The 21,213-nt window shown below is 44.6% G+C and overlaps 1 protein-coding gene across 1 annotated transcript in view; it reads right to left on the minus strand.

Moving 5' to 3' along the window:
• The window catches only part of MYBBP1A (MYB binding protein 1a), a 1,153,837-nt gene that overhangs the window by 678,921 nt on the left and 453,703 nt on the right, over positions 1-21,213 (minus strand). The window contains exons 12-13 of the mRNA XM_069614733.1: positions 12,071-12,277; positions 11,848-11,956 (exon numbers count right to left, since the gene is read on the minus strand). Of these exons, the coding sequence (XP_069470834.1) occupies positions 11,848-11,956; positions 12,071-12,277 (316 nt within the window). The remainder of the gene's footprint in view (positions 1-11,847; positions 11,957-12,070; positions 12,278-21,213) is intronic.

A 21,213-nucleotide genomic window follows, 5' to 3' on the forward strand; every position in this document is an offset into this window, starting at 1 on the left:
AATGAGAATTCTCCCCAACAGTCACACAGTAGGGAACACGCAGGAGGAGCAGACAGGTGACACAACAGTACCCCCAGCGGGGTGGGGGCCTTGGGAGTGGGATAGCACCTAGTGGGACACAGTACAACAGTAACCAGGAACCTAGAGAGTGAGAGAGGGCCTAGTGGAACACACTTCGCAGTACAACAATAACCACAATTGCAGAGACCTAGAGAAGGGACCCAAAACACAAAGTACGGCTAACCGCCAGAGGGGAGACCTAAGATTGCGTAGACAGTACATTATGTCAGGCGGTTAGGTGGGGGTACGCGCAAAGGCTGGGTAGTTTAGTAAGAGCAGTAGTGGCTGCTTCCCCTTCCGGCACCATTTGGACGCTGATGGTCAACAGTTGCGCAGCATGCTCAGACTCTGCACCACACCCCTTCGTCGCCAAACACTTGCGTCGCACAACACTGTGCCCTTAGACTACGCAGGCTTTGCCACGGAGGTAGCGGTCCTCGCTTCTTAAAGGAAATGCTACATGGGCATAGCGAAACATGCTACGTTCGAACGGCCAGCATCTCATGCGGTGCAAATCGCACCACACTGCGCCCTTAGCCAACACCGGCTTTTCAAACCTTTTGCAACCGAAATTGATGGAGAATAAAACCCGGCACCAGCCATGAAGATCCTAATGGATCGAAACAAGTGTTGGCATAGGCAGCAAGAACATAAGATATCAAATGAAAATGGATTGTTTTGCAATTTACAACTAAGTTAATTATGCAATAATATTGGCATCAGTAATATATGACTATCAAACACCATACCAATATGGATATTTTGCAGAGTAGAACTAAGAACATAAAACAAAATACAATATATGTCAAATAGTTGCACAATTGGGATGTGTATATTGTACTGACCTGCTATTGTTGGTGTGGTTTAACCTTTTAATTCCTAAAACATAACATTTTATGAGTTGCTTTAACAAGCGGTTTTGCTTACTTTGAACTGTATTCATGAGTTGTATAATTCTTTACTTATGGTTTACTCACCTGAAGTATTGCTTTTTGTTTTCTATTGTGTTGATTAGTTAACATAGTACTTACTTACCTGAATAACCTTAACTTGTGTATATAAAATGAATACCTATTTTACTACAACTACAAGTGTTTAAGTGTTTCTTTGGGCCTATGTATTTACTGGGGTCATTGTACTTACCTAAAGCTCACATCTCCCTCCTAAGATAAGCCTGGCTGCTCTGCCATATTACCAAAACCTTGAGTAGTACAGACTTGAACTAGAAGTTGGGGCCTGTATACCAAGGAATAGGTTTATAAAGTCTTACCTCAAGTACACTTTAGGAAAACTCCCCTAACACAACCCAACACAAAAGAGAAAATAAAACGTTCTATGTTGGGTTAAGTGGCAGAAATAAAGCCATAGAAGCAAAAGGAAAGCATTAAAACACATCAGTGCAGAGAAATATGAATAATTCATTTTAATGGGTCGATGGTAAGCTAAACACGTCTGCCCATTTGAAGGACCTACCCAGGCCTAGCAAATGTGACTAAGATAGAAAATGGTTAATGGAGAGGGTGGTATCTGAATTGGTTTGGATCAAAGATCTAACACAATTGATGCAACACCATTATCAGATCAATTATCTTGAAACGCCAAGGAACCTGACAATGTGTGGCAGTTGAGGTTTATTAAAAAGGTTTTTCAAGTATACTTGCTTCAATAATGTCATTGCCTTCGGTCGATGGGTTGCAAGGTCCCCACACAAAGGTAATGGGAGAGGAAGAAGTTGCAGAGGGGAGTGGAGGCAAAGTGTAGTATCTCCTCCACATTTGTGGGTAAGAGGGGAATATAGGAAATAAGTCCACAAACATTAAAATAGGATGACAGCAAAGAAGGAAAGCTGCATTGAGCGAAACCCACAGTGCAAAAAGTGCTTCAGTAAAAGTGACACGCATGAGGAGGATAGAGAACCCTCTTCTCTGCTCCAACTCACTAGTTCTTAACCAGGGCTTGCCACACTCAGCAGCAGTCACCATTTCCCTTTAGGAAATGCTGTCCCCCAAAAACCATGATGGGCTACCTCAGCATATACTTCCATAACACTGCAAACTTAAAAGGCTGTGCATCTCTGGACCATATCACATGGAAATAGACAGCAACAGACAGACATATGGCGGTACACTGATGCTGTCAGTGTCAAGCCGCCACACTACATGACCCAGGATGGAGAAAAAACGTTTGTAGGCAGTGGACAACACAACTTCCCTGATTTTTTTTTTCTGAAAAACCAATGCACAAAGAAGGAAAACTTGAGACATCAAAATTGTACTAGACACAATGCCAAATTCAATAGCATCTCCAGCGATGATTCTTGCTTTTTTACATGCTTTTCTTCTCCCATGGTCACATGGCATTATACCCCGAATGAAGTTATTTCAAACGCTACACATTTGGTGGGTTTCTCCCCTTCCATTGTCCACATGTGAGGATCACCTTTCCGGATATTGATTGATATTTTATTTCTATCTCGCTCATACACAAGTGTTTCAGAGCGCGACCAGGTAGGAAAAGGGAACAGGGGAGAACAAAAACAACGATCTTACTAGGCCCAGTGACATTGAGAACGTGCAAGTGCAGGGTAGATGGAGAAGGGGGAGAAGTGCATAGAAGGAGGAACAAAAGGAGAGTGCGGAGCGAGAAGGAAAAAAAACAAAAATAATAATAAAATAATAAATAAAAAGGCAACAAACGATGGGAGTGCAGCCAGCAAGTGGCAAGTGCTGGGTTTATGGCAGCAGGCCATGTAGGTCTGAAAGTGCAGGAAGAAAAGGGGAGGGCTGTATGGGTACACCCCCTGCACCCCAGTGCAGGGGGTGGCCCGGAGGCAGTGCGTGAGGGTGGCAAGATGAGCAGGTACCTGGGCCCAGAGGACAGAGGGTGGCCAGGTGCATGGTGCCGAGGGAGAGCAGAATCAACAGGGGAGCGGGGAGGAGGAGGCAGAAGCAAAGAGGAAGGTTTTGAGGTGCTTCCGGAACCGGCGATGGTTCTCCTCAAGTTTTAGAGTGGCAGGGAGGCTGTTCCAGAGGGAGGCCCCAGCCGAAGACCGATCTACCCCCAGCTCGTTTCTTTGAGAAACGACTGACCCTGAGGGAGGTAGAGGAGCGGAGTGCTCGAGATGGGAGGTATTTGCGGAGGGATAGCTGAAGGTATGTTGGACCCAGGCCCCAGAAAACCTTGTGGACAATGCAGAGGGTTTCGAATTTAATCCTTGCATCCACAGGGAGCCAATGGAGAGATTTCAGAGCTGGAGAGATACGATCCCAGGGCTTGAGGCCAAGGACAAGTCTCGCAGTCCTGTTCTGGATAAATTGTAAAAGGCCGGAGAGTAGAGGCAGGTAGATTAAGAAAGAGGCTGTTGCAATAGTCCAGCTTAGAGAGAACCAGAGCTTGGGAGACGGTGAGCTTCTGGGGGAATGAGAGGAAAGGAAGAATACAACAGAGGAGGTGCAGTAGGAGGTATGACTTTTTTGATACATCAGCGAAGTGGGCAGAGAAGGAGAGTGTGGAATCAAAGGTGACACCAAAGTTCTTGGCCTCGCAGGTGGGGATAGGAGGAGGGCCAAGGGAGGCTGGCCAGAGAGTGAGGGGAAAGGAAGGTGGTGTTCCAATGAGGAGGATCTCTGTCTTGCTGGCATTAAGACAAAGATCATTGGCGGCACACCAATCTTGGATGCCAGTTAGGCAATCATTGAGGAGAGAAGTGGAGAAGGTGGCCGAGGGCAGCCTGAAAATGAGTTGAGTGTCGTCTGCGTAGCACTGGAAGTTTGAGCAGAAAATGGCAATACAGCGGGCGAGAGTTGCCAGGTATTGGTTGAAAAGCCAGGGCGAGAGGTTAGACCCCTGGGGAACACCACAGGTGGAGAGGAAGACAGATGATAAGAAGGACCCAAGTTGGACCTGGGAGGGTCGATCAGAGAGGAAAGAGGTCAGCCAGGCCAGAGCCTGATCAGTGATGCCCAAGTTATCCCGGAGACGGTTGAGCAGGATGGTATGGTTGACCTTGTCGAAGGCAGAGGAGAGATCAAGTAGGATGAGAACAGAGGGAATGCTAGCGTCAAGGTTGGAAAGCAGATCTTCACAGATGTCCGGGAGAGCAGTTTCCGTGCTTCGGCCAGATCTGAAGCCAGACTGATGGTCATGGAGACAGCCAACAGAATCCTATGCCATGACTGTCTTTCAGTGCCATACCCTTCTAACATGGTTTCAGTCTGAATTAATGTGAAAGCTTAAACTTCTTTTAGACTAGGCTTAGGTGTACATCGTCCTATGCATCAAGTATCCAAAGTGTGCTAGAAAGTTGTATTTTAAATAATAAACACAATTATCAAAACCATAATCTTCTATATTATATCCACTGAAAGAGTAATTCTTTTATGACAGCTACTCACTAGGTCATTGCAGTCTAAGCTTTTTGTGTTCATGATGGCAACACCCTTTTCCATTGTTTATTCAATAACATTTCTGAACCATCTAGAAGATGCTGGCCCATCTCTGCATCATTCAAAACAGTACGCTTTCATCAAACTAGCATGATGTGGCTCGCATGGCATTTTATTTTTGTGAAAAGCAGTATTAACAATATACATTTTATCTGGAAGGAGTGAATGGCAGAGTATCCAACTCAAAGCCGATAAAAAACTTCAGCAATCTGCTTGATATTTGTTCAAAAACAGCTGACAAAACATTTGTTTTTCTTGTTGAGCTGCTATGGGAAACAGTCTTCCAGCCTGTGCCGACAATCTTTTTGTGGTTAGTAAACTTTAGATATTTTGTCTTTAGCTTGTTAATTTAGTGTTTTAATTAAACAATACTTTGTCAAGCCTGCAAAGTGCAATTGACTTTACAATGTTACAAATATAGAATATATACAATATGTTAAGCAGCTGGATTTCCAGAATTCGCTTTGTGGTGGATTGTGGGAGGCTAACCTATTATGGTGAACAGGGAGACACTGATGTAGAGCCAACCCAATCAAGTTAATGTAGCAGAGCGGTAAGACTTCGACTCAGTAGGGGTGCAAGTGGTATGGGGCTACAATGGGTCCACACAAAACACCACCAATAATTCTTGTGAGACAGGTAAGTACAAAAACATACAATGATGCATTAGGCCTTTAAAAGCACACCAAGTAAAAGTACTTAGTGATATAAATTCACACAAGCACTATACAACTATTTTCATTCACCCTTTGGAGAAGAAAGAAAGCATGTTTGTTAATAACTGGTGTAACACAAGTAAGAATTAAAATGCATGGAATTCAGTAAAGACACTTTTAGAATAACCATAGAACAGTTGCCCCAACACTTAGGAAGTCCAGCCCTAAAATGGTTTGGGGCCTTGTGCCCCAAAGTCATCAGTCCCAAAGTGATAGTTTTCAGGTAGGCTTACTAAGATTGGCATTGCCAGTGGTTATGATAAAAAAAAAAAGAAAAAAAAGAAATCAACGGAAAAAGGTATGTAAAGTTCAGGTATGTACACTCATTAAATCCCAGACACTAGGATAGGTCTAGGAAGGGGTCCTTGACCAGGCCTCCACTGACCAAAGTCAGGAAAGAGAGTACAGCCATGTAATCCCACCGAGATTGTGTTGGGGGGCTAGGGAGGCTGGGTGTTGAACAGTTATGTTAACTCGCCCCCTGACTCAGATTTCTCCAGACACCACTGCAGAGGTTCTGGATTCCATTGGGGAAACACTCTTCTGTGCTTGCTCCCATCGAGGGAGGCCCAGGGTTTGCAGGTGCAGAGGTCATTATTGAATGCAGGATTTCATTTTTGTCGATTGCCGGTGCTAGATTTCAGTTCCAGACACCTTCCAGCAAAACACTGAAACCAAGACAATATGAAGACTTCTGCGGAGCAGGTCACTTCAGAACACCCCCAGGGAGCAAAGAAGGTGTATTGCAACGGGAGTCACCACGGGCAGTCAGCGACAGGAGATCTTCAATGGTTGTATACGAATTGTTCGAGTTGCAATTGCTCGAATGACAATTGACCTTTTCACAATTGACCGAATTGTGAAGGTCAATATATTCGGTCAATTGTGAAAAGGTCAATTCGGACCCTTGGAAATAGATCAATTGCTCATTCGAACAATTGTAAATCGAACAATTTGGGTAATACCATCTTCAATAGATTAACAAAGCAGCAGGTTCAGCAAAGGTTTGGTTGATGCAAGAAGGATGAAAATACAGAAGCAGGCATCTTGTGGTACAAGCCGAAGATCCTACAAGTTCCAAGTATGCACTCAGAACGGCGACAGCAAGGTAGCCCAGGAGAGATGGTCAGTCCACTGGTTGGTCCAGGGAAGCCTCTGAAGAATCAGAAAGCACAGATCATTGAGCAGGGGTCGAGACTGGTTTTTCCCACCTGTCCAAGGGCCGAAGCAATGATGAGGGCCTTCATGAGATCAAGTCAGAGGAGCAGAGCTTCACTGGAGTGGCATGAATGCTGGTCAGCTGCAGGAGTCGTCATTGGGTTGCCAGCGGGCTGCACTTCTTCATAGGGGTGTCGACCGCAGGAATCCTCAGTTTATCCACGTTCTGGAATGGGAACTCGACCAAACCCACCAATGGTACGGATCTGCACCCTTTTAACTGGCAGTGGCTACCCAATCATGGATAACCACTGGCCAGAACATCTGCCCAGCAACAGACATTTAGGCACCGGACAGTTCCAGCCCCCGCATCCGTGCTCACACAGAAACCACCTCTTAGCTCAGGAAGCAGCAGCTTTCCATGGTAAAAGGGCTTCACATGAATGGCAATTCGAGATCAGCTAGGGCAGAAAGAAGACTAAACAATATGGCAACAAAATAAATTTGCAGCACGCCCATCTCAGGGTGCTATGGCCACTTTTAGTAGCCATTTGGGTTAAATGCAAAAGTGCACAAGTAAAAAGTACAAAACGCAGTCGAACAATATCCACTGCCACCAGCTCACCCAAGGCACATTGCAACAGTAACAAAAAAGCCATTACAGAAAAAGAGAAGAATATGAAGTATCATAACTGCACTTCCCATTAGGGTGATTTTAACTTTTGTAATAAGACAAGAAATCCACAAAGAAAGCCATAGACTGCCAGTACTGATAGTCTTATGAACTGATCAGCTTCTGCATAGAAATTATCAAATATACAAGCAAATTAAAGCAGACTGATATATTTGCCTCCAAAAAGTCATGTCAGTAGTTGAAACAGAGCAAAAATGAAAGGGTGTCCCATACAAGTCTATGGGAGGAAAGCAGCAAAACATCTTTCCTACCAGCAAGCATTAACATTGTTCATACAGGTACCCATAAAATTGTTATTTGATTCTGGTTGCATTTAAAAATAATTACACTAATGGACAGTATTAAAAGAGTAGCTGATTCCACAGATTAGGGATTATTTTTGCACACGTGTTCCAATGTATTTAAAGCCAGGATATTAAGCAGGTTTGCTGTGCAGAACATTTCTTCTCGCTTGCAAGTAATAAATTAATCACTTTGTTCATTCCTAAAAGGCCTTTGAAATAAACGCTTGCTGCTTACAAGCTTATTTCCTTGTAGTTCTTATGTTAAACAAGAAACACTGCCTAGAAAAGGAATCTTATTCTGTGGCATATAAAATGTCAAATCAATTCTAGCCACCATAACTGGGCATGTACTTAACCAAAGATGGTGTTTGAATCTGTGGAAACGTATAGTCCATCTTCTCTACTTTATCAAGCCCTCAGCGACAACGTATTTGCTTCCTTCATCTTATTTTGAATATTTCATTGCTTAAAATTAGGTTGTCTAGTGGACAAAGGCTGTAATGAGTTAAATGGTACAGAACATATGGTTGGAGAGTGACAACATCCGCCCCAATTCAGGAGCCCTGATGGAACTTCTAGATAATCATGATCTAGAGGTCATCACCAGGGAATCCTCACATAATAAGGGCCACTGCCTAGATCTCTTAGCAGTAAGAGGAGGGGCTGCACAATTTCGTGAGGCTATCCCACTACTGTGGTCAGACCACTGGTAGGCAATTATAGACTGTGGGAAGTGACTTTTAGCCCAAGAAAGGCGAGAGATCCTTGTATGTAATCTAGTATTTCACTGAAGTTAGCACAAACTTTCTATCCTTTTAAAAGCAAACTTTTAACCTAGTGAGGGGAAGAAAGTAAAGTGTTTAATGTGTTTTAAAAAATATTCACTTGTGTGAACCTTAATCCACGATACCACCGTGATTTCAGGCAGAGTGCAAGTCCTGGGAAGCCATACACGGACTACACCTCCCAGAAACACAAGCGCAGGATGCACTGGGAGCATGTCATCCACATCCGACAGAGCCCTTAACTGGCTCGCGTCAGCGCATTGCGCTAACGCAAAGCCTGTTTAGGCCTGTTTGCGGCCTGCATTCGGCGAGTGGCGAGAAGCGCTGCCGGCTGAGGACACGGGGCAGGGTAACCTTACCGAGCTAAAACCTAGAAGATGGATAGGGGTGAAACTAAAGTAAGTAACACTGCTACACAATTAAAATCTTGGGATAATGAGCATGGGCATCGATACCTGAGAAGCTTAAATTAAATTAGAGAGCACGGATTGGAAAAAGGTGCCCAGATGGCAGCTGAGGAGGAGGACATTATTATAAAAGCGGCCTCACTGAAAGCACGTTCAGCAGTAGCACATGCTGTGGAGGTGGGAGGGCTAATTCAAGAGATGGATCTGGAGCTCATTTGTTTGACAGAAACATGGTTTACGGAATGGTCCCAAACAGTATTTCATAAGTTGGTACCTGAGAACTATATCATTCAAATCATTAATAGAGAGGACAGGAGAGGAGGGGGCATTGCGATAATCAATAAGTCATCTATGAATATTTCACGCTTGGAGAGATTGGACTGGAATGATAATACTCAGTTTGGGGAATTTTCAATCTTTATGTCCCATACTCTAGCAATAAAGGTGCTGCTGGGTTATAGACCACCCGGACCGTTACCGAATTTTTGGAAATATTAGATGCTCACTTCACCTTAATGCGGAGTAAATACAAAGAACTATTATGTATAGGGGATTGGAACATATGGTTGGAGTGTGACAACATCCACCCCAATTCAGGAGCCCTGATGGGACTTCTAGATAATCATGATCTAGAGGTCATCACCAGGGAATCCTCACATAATAAGGGCCACTGCCTAGATCTCTTAGCAGTAAGAGGAGGGGCTACACAATTTCGTGAGGCTATCCCCTACTGTGGTCAGACCACTGTTTGCAACTATTTGAAATTAGGGGAATAGAACCACAAAAAGGGAAAGGACGGGAGAACATGACAGTATGCGATGGATTTGGAAAAAATCCCTGCAGAGGAAGGAGAACAGATTGGCAAACCTAGACTCTGAGCTCCATGTGAGGAGTTCTTTAGCAAGGGGTCAGATATCTTAAGAGATCTGAGACAAGTGTGCACCGCTTAAATTAAAAGTCACCAAAAAAATCTAAATTTCGGTTTGGACCCGCATTGGGTCTGATGCGTAAACAGGTACGCCAGGCCATTAAGCTATGGAGGGTTTCCAAATTGTTTAGAGATGCAGAGAAGGCAAGAGTCTGCTTAAAAGAATATAAAACAGCCCTGTTTGTGGCAAAAAAGAATTCATTCAAAGAGAAATGAAACAGGCAGGAAACCAAGCCAGAGCACTATTTGACGTAGTGGCAAGGTTTAGGAATCCAAAATGTATGGCAGCACCCACTGCCGACACACAGGAACAAGCTAACACGTTCAACAGCTTCTTTGGATATTCTTGTGGATATTCAAAAGAGTATCACTGAAGTAAGGATTGCTGAAAAATGGGAAGAACCCCAAGAAGAGAGAAGTGGAAGAAAATCAGGGAGAAAATGAGCTTCTGCTTTCAAACTATTGAGAAGGAAATAGTGCGAGCCTCAATACTCCAACTAAAACCCACAAAGGAACTGGCATTTCCTATGCCAGCATGCACTGCCATACGTTTGGCAGCAAATCCCACTCCATTTATAACTACCTTCATAAATAAATCTTTAATGGAGGGTTATGTCCCAAGTGCCCTGAAGGGAGCACTGGTGAAACCCCTATTAAAGAAATCCAACCAGACACCACGGTTCTGAAAAACTATCGTCCAGTTGCCAACCTATGTTGGCAGACTAAAATCCTAGAAAAAGTGCTCTGTAACCAATTCCGTCAGTTTGTAGATAGCAAAGGTCTCCTGGACGAATACCAATCGGGGTTTCCTCCAAACCATGTAACTGAGACCGCCCTATTAGCGGTCCAGGGCGATCTACTGGAAGCTGCAGACAGGGGAGGCTCCACAATATTGTCGATGCTGGACTTATCTGCAGCGTTTGATACGATTGACCATAAGATCATCCTCCAACGTATTTGAAAAATTGGGAGAGCTTCGAAAGTAGTGGTGGACTGCTCTGGCTCTTTTCTGCAGGATAGAACCCAGCAGGTGACACTAGGAGCCTTCCTCTCAGAGCGAATATGGTTGAGATGCGGAGTAACCCAAGGCTCAGCGCTCTCACCATTGATTTGTAATCTTTATATCCGCCCACTATTTGATATATTGAGGAACACAGACTAAGATTCCACTCCTATGCCAACGATACGCAGATATACCTGGAGACAGAAAACTTGTCCGAGGTATTTGAAATAATTGACCTGTGCATGCAAGACATTAAAAAATGGATGGCATGTAACCAGCTGCAGCTCAACGCAGCCAAAACGGAGGAAATACTATTTGGACCAAAGAAAAGGAGAGGTGAAGAACAAAATATAATACTGTGGATTCTGGGTGAAGAAATTCCGTTCTCAAAGAAGGTGCGAAACCTTGGGTGCATATGGCAGGAGAACCTGGCCAGTGAGACCCAGGTAGGGACTAAAGTAAAAGCTGTGTACTACTCCCTGCATATGCTTAGGAACGTACTCCCCTTCATAGCAACCGAAGACCACACCATGGTCGTAGGGGCATCGACATACTCCCATCTTGAGTACTGCAATAGTCTGATGACGGGGATCCCAGTGAAATAGAGGAGACTCCAGAGGGCCCAGAATGCGGCAGTTAGGTTAACCGCCCACCTTGGGAAAAGGGAATTTGTCTCAGCATCACAGAGAGCTCTCCATTGGCTTATGGTGAAGGACCGAGTTAAGTTCAAGGTGGCATGCCGTATGTATAAATGCTTTTATGAACTTGCACCTGAATGCCAGAATCCACCACTATCAGCCAACAGAGATCTCCGGTCTGGAGACAAACTTCTGATGGATATTCGTCAGGCTAAACTGATTTCGAAGGGGGATAGGAGGTTCTCCGTGTTTGGACCAATGTTATGGAACCAGTTACCAACTGCCATACGGTCATGCCCATCGTTAGAAGGTTTTAGAAAGGAACTTAAAACCTTTCTATTTAAGTGAACCTAAGAGGCAGGGGCGAGAACAGCGTTTCACAGTCCAAGATTGAATTATAGTTAACATCTGAGCCTGAATGCAGTTCAGTCTGCCTGGTGCGCACAATAAATAACCAAATCAAATACGTACATCATGCACTTTGACCTCCAGTAAAGTGGTGCCCAATCAAAAACATCTACATACATAGCCATTGAGATGTTTGCCCATCCTAATACACGAGAATTAGTGCTATATCAACAACTGTGCACAACCCAAAACGCAGGTTGAATGCAAGCACGCTCCCAGATGCAAATATTGCAATTCACATTTTGAATTTGAAAAATAGCATTACCAGGAGCTACTTTACAGGCAGCTTAATAAAAACCAAAGGATTCAAACAGACAGTACCTTAAATAGGTGAATTCCCACCAACAGCATAAGGTGCTGAAAAGCAGACATTTCCGCACGTCGAGAAGTCTTTGATTTCTTTACAAGGCTATCCACGGTCTCAAGCATTCTGCCAAAAAATGAAAAAACGAAATTGTCTTAAACAGTTTATTGAATCTGACTTTCAATAGCAGTAACACTTAAGGAATAGAAGTTAAAATATGTATTCAGATCACTCGCTTACCGTTCCCAAGCTTGAAGCTGCTCTTCGGTGAAAGGTTTCACTGCTTTTACCTTCTTTCCTTGAGCAAGGAGGGATTTGGCATATTGGACCACACAATAAATCCACATGTTCCCATCGGCAGTCACTCCCTGTACATGCTTCCCTCTTAAATTCTCAGCCTCTGGTGTGTCACCAAGGGCAGGTAGGCAGTTCAGGTGATGAAGCAAACTATGGAAACAAACGAGAAAGTGAAGAACACAAAGGAAAATCCATACAAGCAATTCACATTTCACCCAGCCCAAACTACTCCAGTGCACAATAATACAGTGTTCCATCACCACTCCAGCACCATAAACAAACCTTTTATGAACCCTGCTCTGTCTCCACAATTTACTGGCAACTAATGTCACTGTTTCCACCGACCCACATGCGTGTGCATCTTTTATCACCACTGTACAGCTGTGCACAACCTACAAGCCGCAAGCCATCTATTTATTTATTACAAATGTGTATAAACCGTCAACTAGGAATTTGAGCACTGTAACAATAATGCATAATGACTTTCAAACTTCTCAAATCTTCAAGTGGCCAGGATAGTGCCTAGTTCGGGAGGAAGTGCATCTGAAAAGTATCGCCAGCTCCTAACTGCACAAACCTCTTATCTGCCTCTATCCCCACCCTCCACGAGATCTTCAATTTATCCTCCAAATATGAGGGTGTTGACCCATTGATTGTTATGAAGCCAATACAAATTAGTTGCAAATAAATGAATGCTTGTAATAGAAGCCAATGCAGACGTTTTGTGTGTGTATTGGTTTAAAAAGCAAACCTTTCACAAAAGCATTTAGAACAATATGATACACTAGTAAATGACCATACAAATTACTAAAAATCATACTACACATCTAATCATGTTCAATTCTCAAGTTACAGTATCAAAAATGTTGAAAATACCTAGAGATTTAAAATTAATGAGACGCGATCACCCAAAAACCACTATTCCATAAACTTTCACTAGTTTTCTCACACCCCATGTAGGTTAATTCTCCAAAATGGCTGCATCAGGATTTAACAAAACATGGACAGCAGATTATAAAGTGCTGTAAAGATTCTCCTGTCATATCAACTGCGCACTACCGGTAAACTCCTTATCTTGCGGGATTCCGATCCTGGCGCTCACAGTCTAGCAACAGTAATTGATTGAACCGAAACTCAATGTATAAATATCTCAGCTTCTGACCTTGAAAAAATAAAAATATTTTGATAATTTTCCCCTTCTCCTGGAACTGAATATGAGGGGTAGGATTGTAAAGCGTCTATGGTTGAACACAAATTACCTTCATAGAGCTTACTCTTTGTTTTAATAGGATTCAAAATTTATTGATTTGTATTACTATTTATAATTTTTTTAAACATTTTTTTTATAAGGCGCTAAATACTAAAGGTTTCCAAGCGCGGTCCAGGGATTTGAACCTGTATTGCTCTGCGTCTTGCCACTGAGCTATACAACCCGTGCCTTTAATACTATTAATACTATCAAGTCTTAGATTCGATTCAAACGCAAATTTGTGCAGTGTCTTTTTCCTATTCTTCAAATTAACATTCAAATCTAGGAAAAGAGTCGAGAACAAAGGATCAAGCATCTTGGTGTATAAGGCAAGTTTCTTCCAAATTACTAGTGTTTGGAGTGAAACAAGCCCCAATTTGTGAATAATAATGCAGTTTGGTAAAGATAGCCCCAAACCTAGGACTCTTCCAAATAATTCCTTCAAGGTTCTTTAAAAAGAATCCCAACTCGTACAAAAAGATCTCTAAAAATTAATACTGGTACAATTTTTCCATTTTCTAGCTGGAATAATGGAGAATTTACAGTAGGACTCCTACTCGTTTCAGCTGGGCAATCATTTGAGGCAACCTTGCTCATTTCATCTCTTTAAAATGAAGTACAGAGAGATTTTGATGTACGTAGAAACCTAAGTATTTCATGCACTTTTTGGAAAGGCAAACAAATGAATAGAAGGGGGTGAGTGACCTGAAAGTAAAGGGAAGGTGCAAGAGCGAAATAAGTGTGCAAGAAGCACAACAAGGAAAAGGACAGGTGCAAGGGTGCACAAAAGTAAAGTGAATCGAAGGAAGGTGCCAGGGGCACAACAAGAAAGAAAGCCAAAGAAGGTGCCAGTGGCCACAGTGAGGTGGAGGATAACATAGGGGTGCAGGAAGCACCTGAAGATGAAAAGGCAGAAGAAAAGATAGAAGAAAAGCAAGTACAAGAAATACAGAGAGGGACCAAAGATCAGAAGTGGTTGCGCTTATTGGGAGCAAAGGAACCTGTCGTTTTCGAAAGTCTTACATTCTACCCCATGAGGTGGTTATTTGAGAAAGGACCTGTATATAGAAAAAAATAGTACATTTATTTGGTGGGACAAGGCGGCATAATCTTGGGAAGGGAACTCTGAGAAGTCTGGCAAAAACAATTCTATATTGGTTTGATTTGAAACTTGGAAGGACTGAAGCTTGTGGAAGGGAATCCCCAGGAACTAAAGACATTGGGAATTGTTGAACAGAGTATAAGAACTTTGTGGAGAGCAGCTGATGCACAACTTCTTTTTGATTGTGGCAAACATTGATGATACTAACCAAGCCACACCTGGTGAGAAACCACCTGAAAGCAGCATTGGTATAGATTTCTTTTTGAATACCTATTCTTTCTTTAAAGAGACGTCCTACCACATTTTATCAGAGAGTGAGGGCAAGAATAGGTTTAGACAGACAGAATTTTGGTTTTAGACTTTCAAACATCGATGGCCCTCAGAAATATCAGTTGAGGGAACCATCCCCTTAGAGGCAAGGCCAGTTAGGCATTAAACCAACCCCAGCATTATAGTAAATACAGTTTTTGAAACTATAACACTTGAATCTGTGTCTCTCTTGATACTATGCCTGTCTCATACTACACTAAGATCAGACTTAAATTCTTTTTTTCTTTCTAGGTTAGTTGGTAGGTTAATATATATTTGGAAAGAGGACAGTTTATTTGTGAGATCTTGATGAGCACCCGTTTCTTGTTTTGTAGAGTAGGGAAACCATAGGGTTAGCAGTGTTTTTTGTAAATTATTCAATAAAGATAATTGTAGAATCACATCCTGTTGTCCTTCTCCTATGTCTGACGTGCCACAGAGTCCTCCAACCACTCTTGTTGTAGTGAGTCAAGAGGTTTGCGCCACACTCCGCGCATAAGCCAGAAGGAACAGAAATCCTCCTGCTTGAGGTCCTTCCCGAGACTGGAAATGACATGCATTACTCACCGTAATAGCATTTCTGATGATTGTATCGGCTTTGATTCACAAGCTGTGCATATAGTCCGGCATCCAGTGGTAACCGCAGAGTATTGCATCTGGTCTTTCGAGAATCGAAAGGGGACAGCGACATGATGTGTAGTGTACCCAAAATCCCTCATGCATCGAGGTCCCTCCGATTGTATTTTTTCTGCCATGAGGGAGCCCAATGACCATCGTGAATAAGTACATAAAAGAGAAAGTAGTAAGACGTCAATGTTCCTTCCACCCAAGCGGGGAGGAAGGGTGGGCGCATGTGAATCTAAGCAGATACAATCATCAGAAATGCTATTACGGTGAGTAATGCATGTCTTCTGATGCTTCTTAATCTACTTAGAATCACATGCTGTGCATAGACTAGCAAGCAGTACCCGGAGTTGGAGGTGGATCGTGAGAAGGAACAGTAGTGAAAAGGTGTCTTACTACTGCTCGTCCCGCCTGAGATTCAGACCTAGAATGAGTGTCTAGGCAATAGTGTTTTGTAAAGGTGTGTACACAACTCCAGGTTGCCGCTTTGCAAATGGACTCTAGAGGAACATTTGCAATGAAAGCTATGGAAGCCCCAGTGCCTCGAGTAGAATGTGCTCTAGGCTTAAAGGGCAGTTCTCTCTTAGCAAGAGAAACAGTGTGAAGGATTTGACAATCCACCTTGAGATGGCCGATTTAGAGACAGGATCCCCTTCTCTACCAGCTACCACTGAAACGAAAAATTGGTTTGTTTTCCTCAGTGGTCTAGTTCTTTCCAAGTAAAACATGACTGCCATGCATGCGCCCATGTAATTTGTGTAGGCTTTTTTCGGCCACGTTACTGGGATTCTGGAAGAAAGTAGGCAGTTCTATTGATTGGTTCACATGGAACTTGGAAATAAATGTCGCAAATCGAGGGTGAGTGCGAAGAACCACCTTATCTCTGAACTGTAACGAAAGGGTATAGAACTGAAAGGGCCTGTAGTTCACCAACTCTCCTTAAAGAAGTGATAGCCACTAGGAAGACTGTCTTATAGGTAAGATCTTTGAGACTTGCCTTATGCATAGTCTCAAAAGGAGACCCCGTAAGTCTAGTCAATACCACATTTAGATCCCATCCGGGAGCCGGGTTAGAAATGGGGGGGGGGGGTAATCCTTTTAACCCCTTCCATGAAAGCCTTAATAACTGGTATTTTCCACTACAACACCTTCTGTTGTGATGTAGTGTAGGCTGAGAGAGCAGCTAAGTGAACCTTCAGGGAATTAAAAACCAGGCCTGAGTCTAGAAGGCGAGTCAGGTACAATACAATGTGAGTAGGAGAGCAGTATATAGGATTGACGCCCTTGGAATTGCACCAGATAAAGCGCTTCCAATTACTGGAGTAGCAGTATCAGGTGTTAGATTTTCTCGCCTCCCTAAGTATGTCAAAGCATCTCTGAAGGAGTTGTAGGTACCCAAACTATGACCTCAGGAGCCAAGCCGCTAAGTTCAGTGTTTGCGGGCATGGGTGAAGAGTCTTCTCCCTTGTCCTGAGATAACATGTACGGGCAAGGTAGTTTCTTTGGGGGAGAAAGGGACATCTCCATCAGATGAGAGAACCCGGGTTGGCGGGCCAACATGCGGGCCACCAAGATCATGGTGACTGGTTCCTGGTGCATCTTGTGCACGATGTTGAGTAGGGGGGGGGGGGGGGAAGGGCATAAACAAATTTCCCCGACCATGTTATCCAGAGACTGTTCCCATTGGATCGGTTCTGGGTGTACCTGGAGGCGTAATCTTGGCATTGAGCGTTCTCCTGAGTTGCAAACAAGTCGATCTCTGGGAAACCCCATTGTGCAAAAACATTGGAGACAATGTCTTCGTGTAGTCGCCATTCGCACTCTCCGGGCAGTGGGAAGTCTCTGCTGAGCAATTCCGTTAGAAGACACGTGTTGAGACAACAGGAACATCCTGTGTTTGAGAGCCCATTTTCAAATGTTCTGGGACAGCTTGGATAGACCTGGAGAGTGTGTGCCCCCTCGCTTGTTCAAGTAGTACATGGCCGTGGTGCGGTCTGTGAGAATCAGGACTGTCTTCCCCTGTAACTGTCTGAAAGGCTTTCAGTGCTTTGAATACGGCTAACCGCACCAACAGATTTATGTGGTTGGATGCTACTTCTGGGGACCACATGCTGTGTGCTGTCTGCTGAAGCAAGGGAGCCCCCTCCACCCCCCACCCCGTGGGAGATGAGTGTCGTGAGAGTGGCTTCTACTGCGGGGGTGGTGAAGGCTTTCCCCATCAAGAGGTTTTCCCTCGACCACTACTGCAGAGAGAGAGAACGAGGGCTGGTGAGACAACGATCAGATCTTCCCATTGTCCACTGGCCTGACACCACTGGGTGTTGAGCCACTTTTGCATAGGATGCATGTGCAGACGCGCATGAGGAATTAAGTAAATGCAGGACGCCATCATTCCTAACAGTCGCATGGCTTTGCGTACTGTCACCTCTCGACCAGCTACATATTGAGGGATCTGAAACTGCATGTTTTGAACCCTCTCGTTGGAGAAAAAGACAAGGCCATCTTCTGTCCGAATTAGAGCCCCTAGGAACTGTTTGACTTGACTGGGGTCTAGACTGGATTTATTATCGTTGATGGAGAATCCCAGGCTAAAGGTCTATCGTCTTTTGAGTGTTCAAAAGACATGTTCCATTGGAATCCCCTGTTATGAGCCAGTCGTCGAGGTAAGGGTAAACCGGAACGGATTCTCGGCTTATGTGCGCTGTTGCCACTGCCAATACCTTCGTAAACACTCTTGGCACTGAAGCAATGCTGAAGGTGAGTACTTTGAACTGATAGTGGTTGTCCTCTATCATGACCCTTAGGTATTTTCTGTGTGCCGGCAACATTGAAATATGAAAGTATGCATCTTTCATATCCAGTGTTGCCATGTAATCTGATTACCTCCTGCAATGTGACCATACAAAACTTTTGAGGTTTGACAAATTTGCTCGCTGGGCGCAAGTCTAGCACAGGGCGCACAGTGAAATCCTTTTTGGGTACAAGGAAGTACACTGAAGAAATACCCTCGTTTACCTGTAGAACAGGGACTTCTATGGCGCCCATTTCCTGCAGGATCTCTACCTCTTGCAGCAGTATGTGTAGGTGTTCCAGCGTCCGGTGTCTTGATTTTGCCGGTCTTAATTGAGGTGGTCAGCAGGATTCTTGAGCACCCACTGGTCTGTTATCCCCTCCCATGCATGAAGGAAAAATGTTAAACGTCCCCCGACCAGGGAGGCATGGGAGGGGACCTGGGTCTGAGGGTCCTTTCTGACCTGAGGTCTGGGAGCCTCCGGGGGTGGAATTTCCGGCCTCTACCCTTTCCATGGCGTTCTCTAGGTGGATACGTGGTGGTGTTGGTGGTGTTGTTGGTGTTGGATCCTTGTCCTGAACCATACTGGTTTTGAGGGGAGCGAGATTGCACACGAAATGGACGCGAGCCACCCCCTCTGTTGTGAAGGCCTTTGGGTAATCTGGTTTAAGGTTTTGAGAGTCATGTCCCTTCTTAGCTGTCTCGAGCGCTTCGTCCACGGCCTTGCCAAACATGTTGGTCTCCTCAACCGGCTTGTTTATTGAGGCTGCTTGGGGTTCAGGCTTAAAACCAGAGTTCCTCAACCAGGTGTGACGTTTTAGTAGTGTACCCTGGGCCATGGTCCATGGTCCTTCCCGCTGTTTCAGCAGCATCCAAAGTGTTAAGAATGTTGTGGTTGATTTGCTTGCCTTCTGATACAATCGCAAGCAGTTTAGCCTGCATTGGTTCGGGGACCTCTTGAAGGCCTTCTTGTAGCAAATTCCACTGTACATCCGAGTAGCTAGACAACAGAGTGGTGTTGTTGGCTATTCGGGTGGAGAATGCAGCAGCAGTTGTAACCTTTTTTCCCCAGTCCATACAACTTTTTGCCTTATTTATCAGGTGGTCTCACACCTGTAGACAGGGGGACAACAGCCCTCTTTCTCGTAGTCGTAACTACCAGGGAATCTGGAGTGGCATGCCCTTTAATGTAAAGGGGGGGCCGTTCTTTCTGTTTCGACGTCTGTTTCGACTGATCCTTTTGTTTAAGCGCTGAAGAAGTGATACTATCCCTGATGCTCAGGGTTTCATGGAGGTACAACGGTTGAGCCAGTGGCTGCGCGGTGGATTTCGGCGCCACTGGGGCCTCAAGCGGTGCTGGAGCCTTCTTCTGAAGCGTCTCGACTGCCAGGTGTGATTTGGTGCTAGTGCCCTGACTTTTGGATTGCCCGGACGCATGCCGCTGTTGCGGTTGCGGGGAGGGCTGCCGATCCTAAGTATCAGCGGGCACCGCCGAATTATCGGACGTGCCTGTTGGCGCTTTGGAACGCTGTAACTGGACCGCCAAAGCATAACCGTGGGTTGTGTGCTTAGTGGGGGAATCGGGTGCGTCCCTGTCGCCGGGATGAATAATCGTCATAGCAGGACTCATGTCGTGCCTATTGGGGCCAGGGAGGGATGCTGCGGATCAAGAACTCTCCACGGTCAGGTCAATGGCTTCCGAAGTGGAACTTTGGTAATCGATAATCCCTTTGTCACAATCGGCAGCTGTGGCTGCGGGGGAATTACTTTCGGCCTGTGACATACCGTAGGCTGCCAACCGCCTTAAACGGCGCTCCTTAATAGGCTTAGGCTGTAGGAGTTCACAGGCCGCCTCATTGTGGTTGAGGGAAGACAATTATTGACAATTATTGCACCGACGGTGCTAGTCTTTCCACAGGTATTTTGCATTACAGGAAGGACAAAATCTAAATGGAGTCCTGTCCACAGCGCAGGATCGTGATAGAGACGACAAACCCAAGGGAACAAAGATGGGAAAGGGAAAGGCATTCTTGAAAAGAATATGATCACACTGACCCCACTCTCCCTACTTTAAAGGCCGGCCAGAAGGCCCGGCCACGTGGTCGGCAGCCCCGACCGGATCAACAGCCGCCAAAATTCTACCGTCAGCAATCTTCGGTGGTGGCACAGGAATCAGCCATCAAAGGGAGTGACAATGAGAATAAACGACCGAAGGTCGAGAAATATAACAACGCAATGTTTAATGAAGAGCTCCGCATTAGGGCGACCAGATAGCTGGGCGTAAAAAAACAATCTGAGGGACCTCGATGCGTGAGGAATATTTCGGTACACTACACGTCAAGTTGGGGATAGTGTTACAGACACGCACATGTCGACGTCCCCTTTCGATTCTCGAAAGACAAGATGCAATACGCTGCGGTTACCGCTGGATGTCGGACTAGATGCACAGCATGTGATTCTAAGCAGATTAACAATCATCAGAAACAGACATACCCTGTGTGGATCACACACAGATATTTGCCTCCAGCAGTCTGAGCAGGTCTATGGCGTGTCATGCAGGAAACAGGTAAAGTAGCAAAGCTGAGTGGCTCTCCCAAAGTGTACAAAGTGCCCGGAAAAAGAACTTGGGTCTTCACATCTGGCCGTGTAATAACATGGGGCAGAGCAGACTAAGCCACACTGCGCCATGTCACGAACTGGACATTTGGACAAAGACGTATGCCAAGACAAAATGCTTAAAGCTGAAAATGTTTATTAAGGATTGTGTAGAAGGGTGGGCCAACTTAAAAATAAAAATAAATAGGAGCTTACATATAAACAGGATCATCCCCAGTGAAATAACAAAATAAAGGATTGCTTCCTTCCCCAAATGTCCCTTGCAACCACTTTCCTAGTGTCAGGAAGAGTGGTGAGGTTTTTGAGTGTTAGCCATCACTGTTCCAAAGTCCTAGAGGAGCTAACTCACTCATTCCAGTATACAGAAAACCCTTCTGCTGCTCTTCTAAGCCTAG

The sequence above is a fragment of the Ambystoma mexicanum genome, chromosome 9 (genome assembly GCF_040938575.1).
Source record: "Ambystoma mexicanum isolate Mex_15411 chromosome 9, UKY_AmexF1_1, whole genome shotgun sequence".
Taxonomy (NCBI): domain Eukaryota; kingdom Metazoa; phylum Chordata; class Amphibia; order Caudata; family Ambystomatidae; genus Ambystoma; species Ambystoma mexicanum.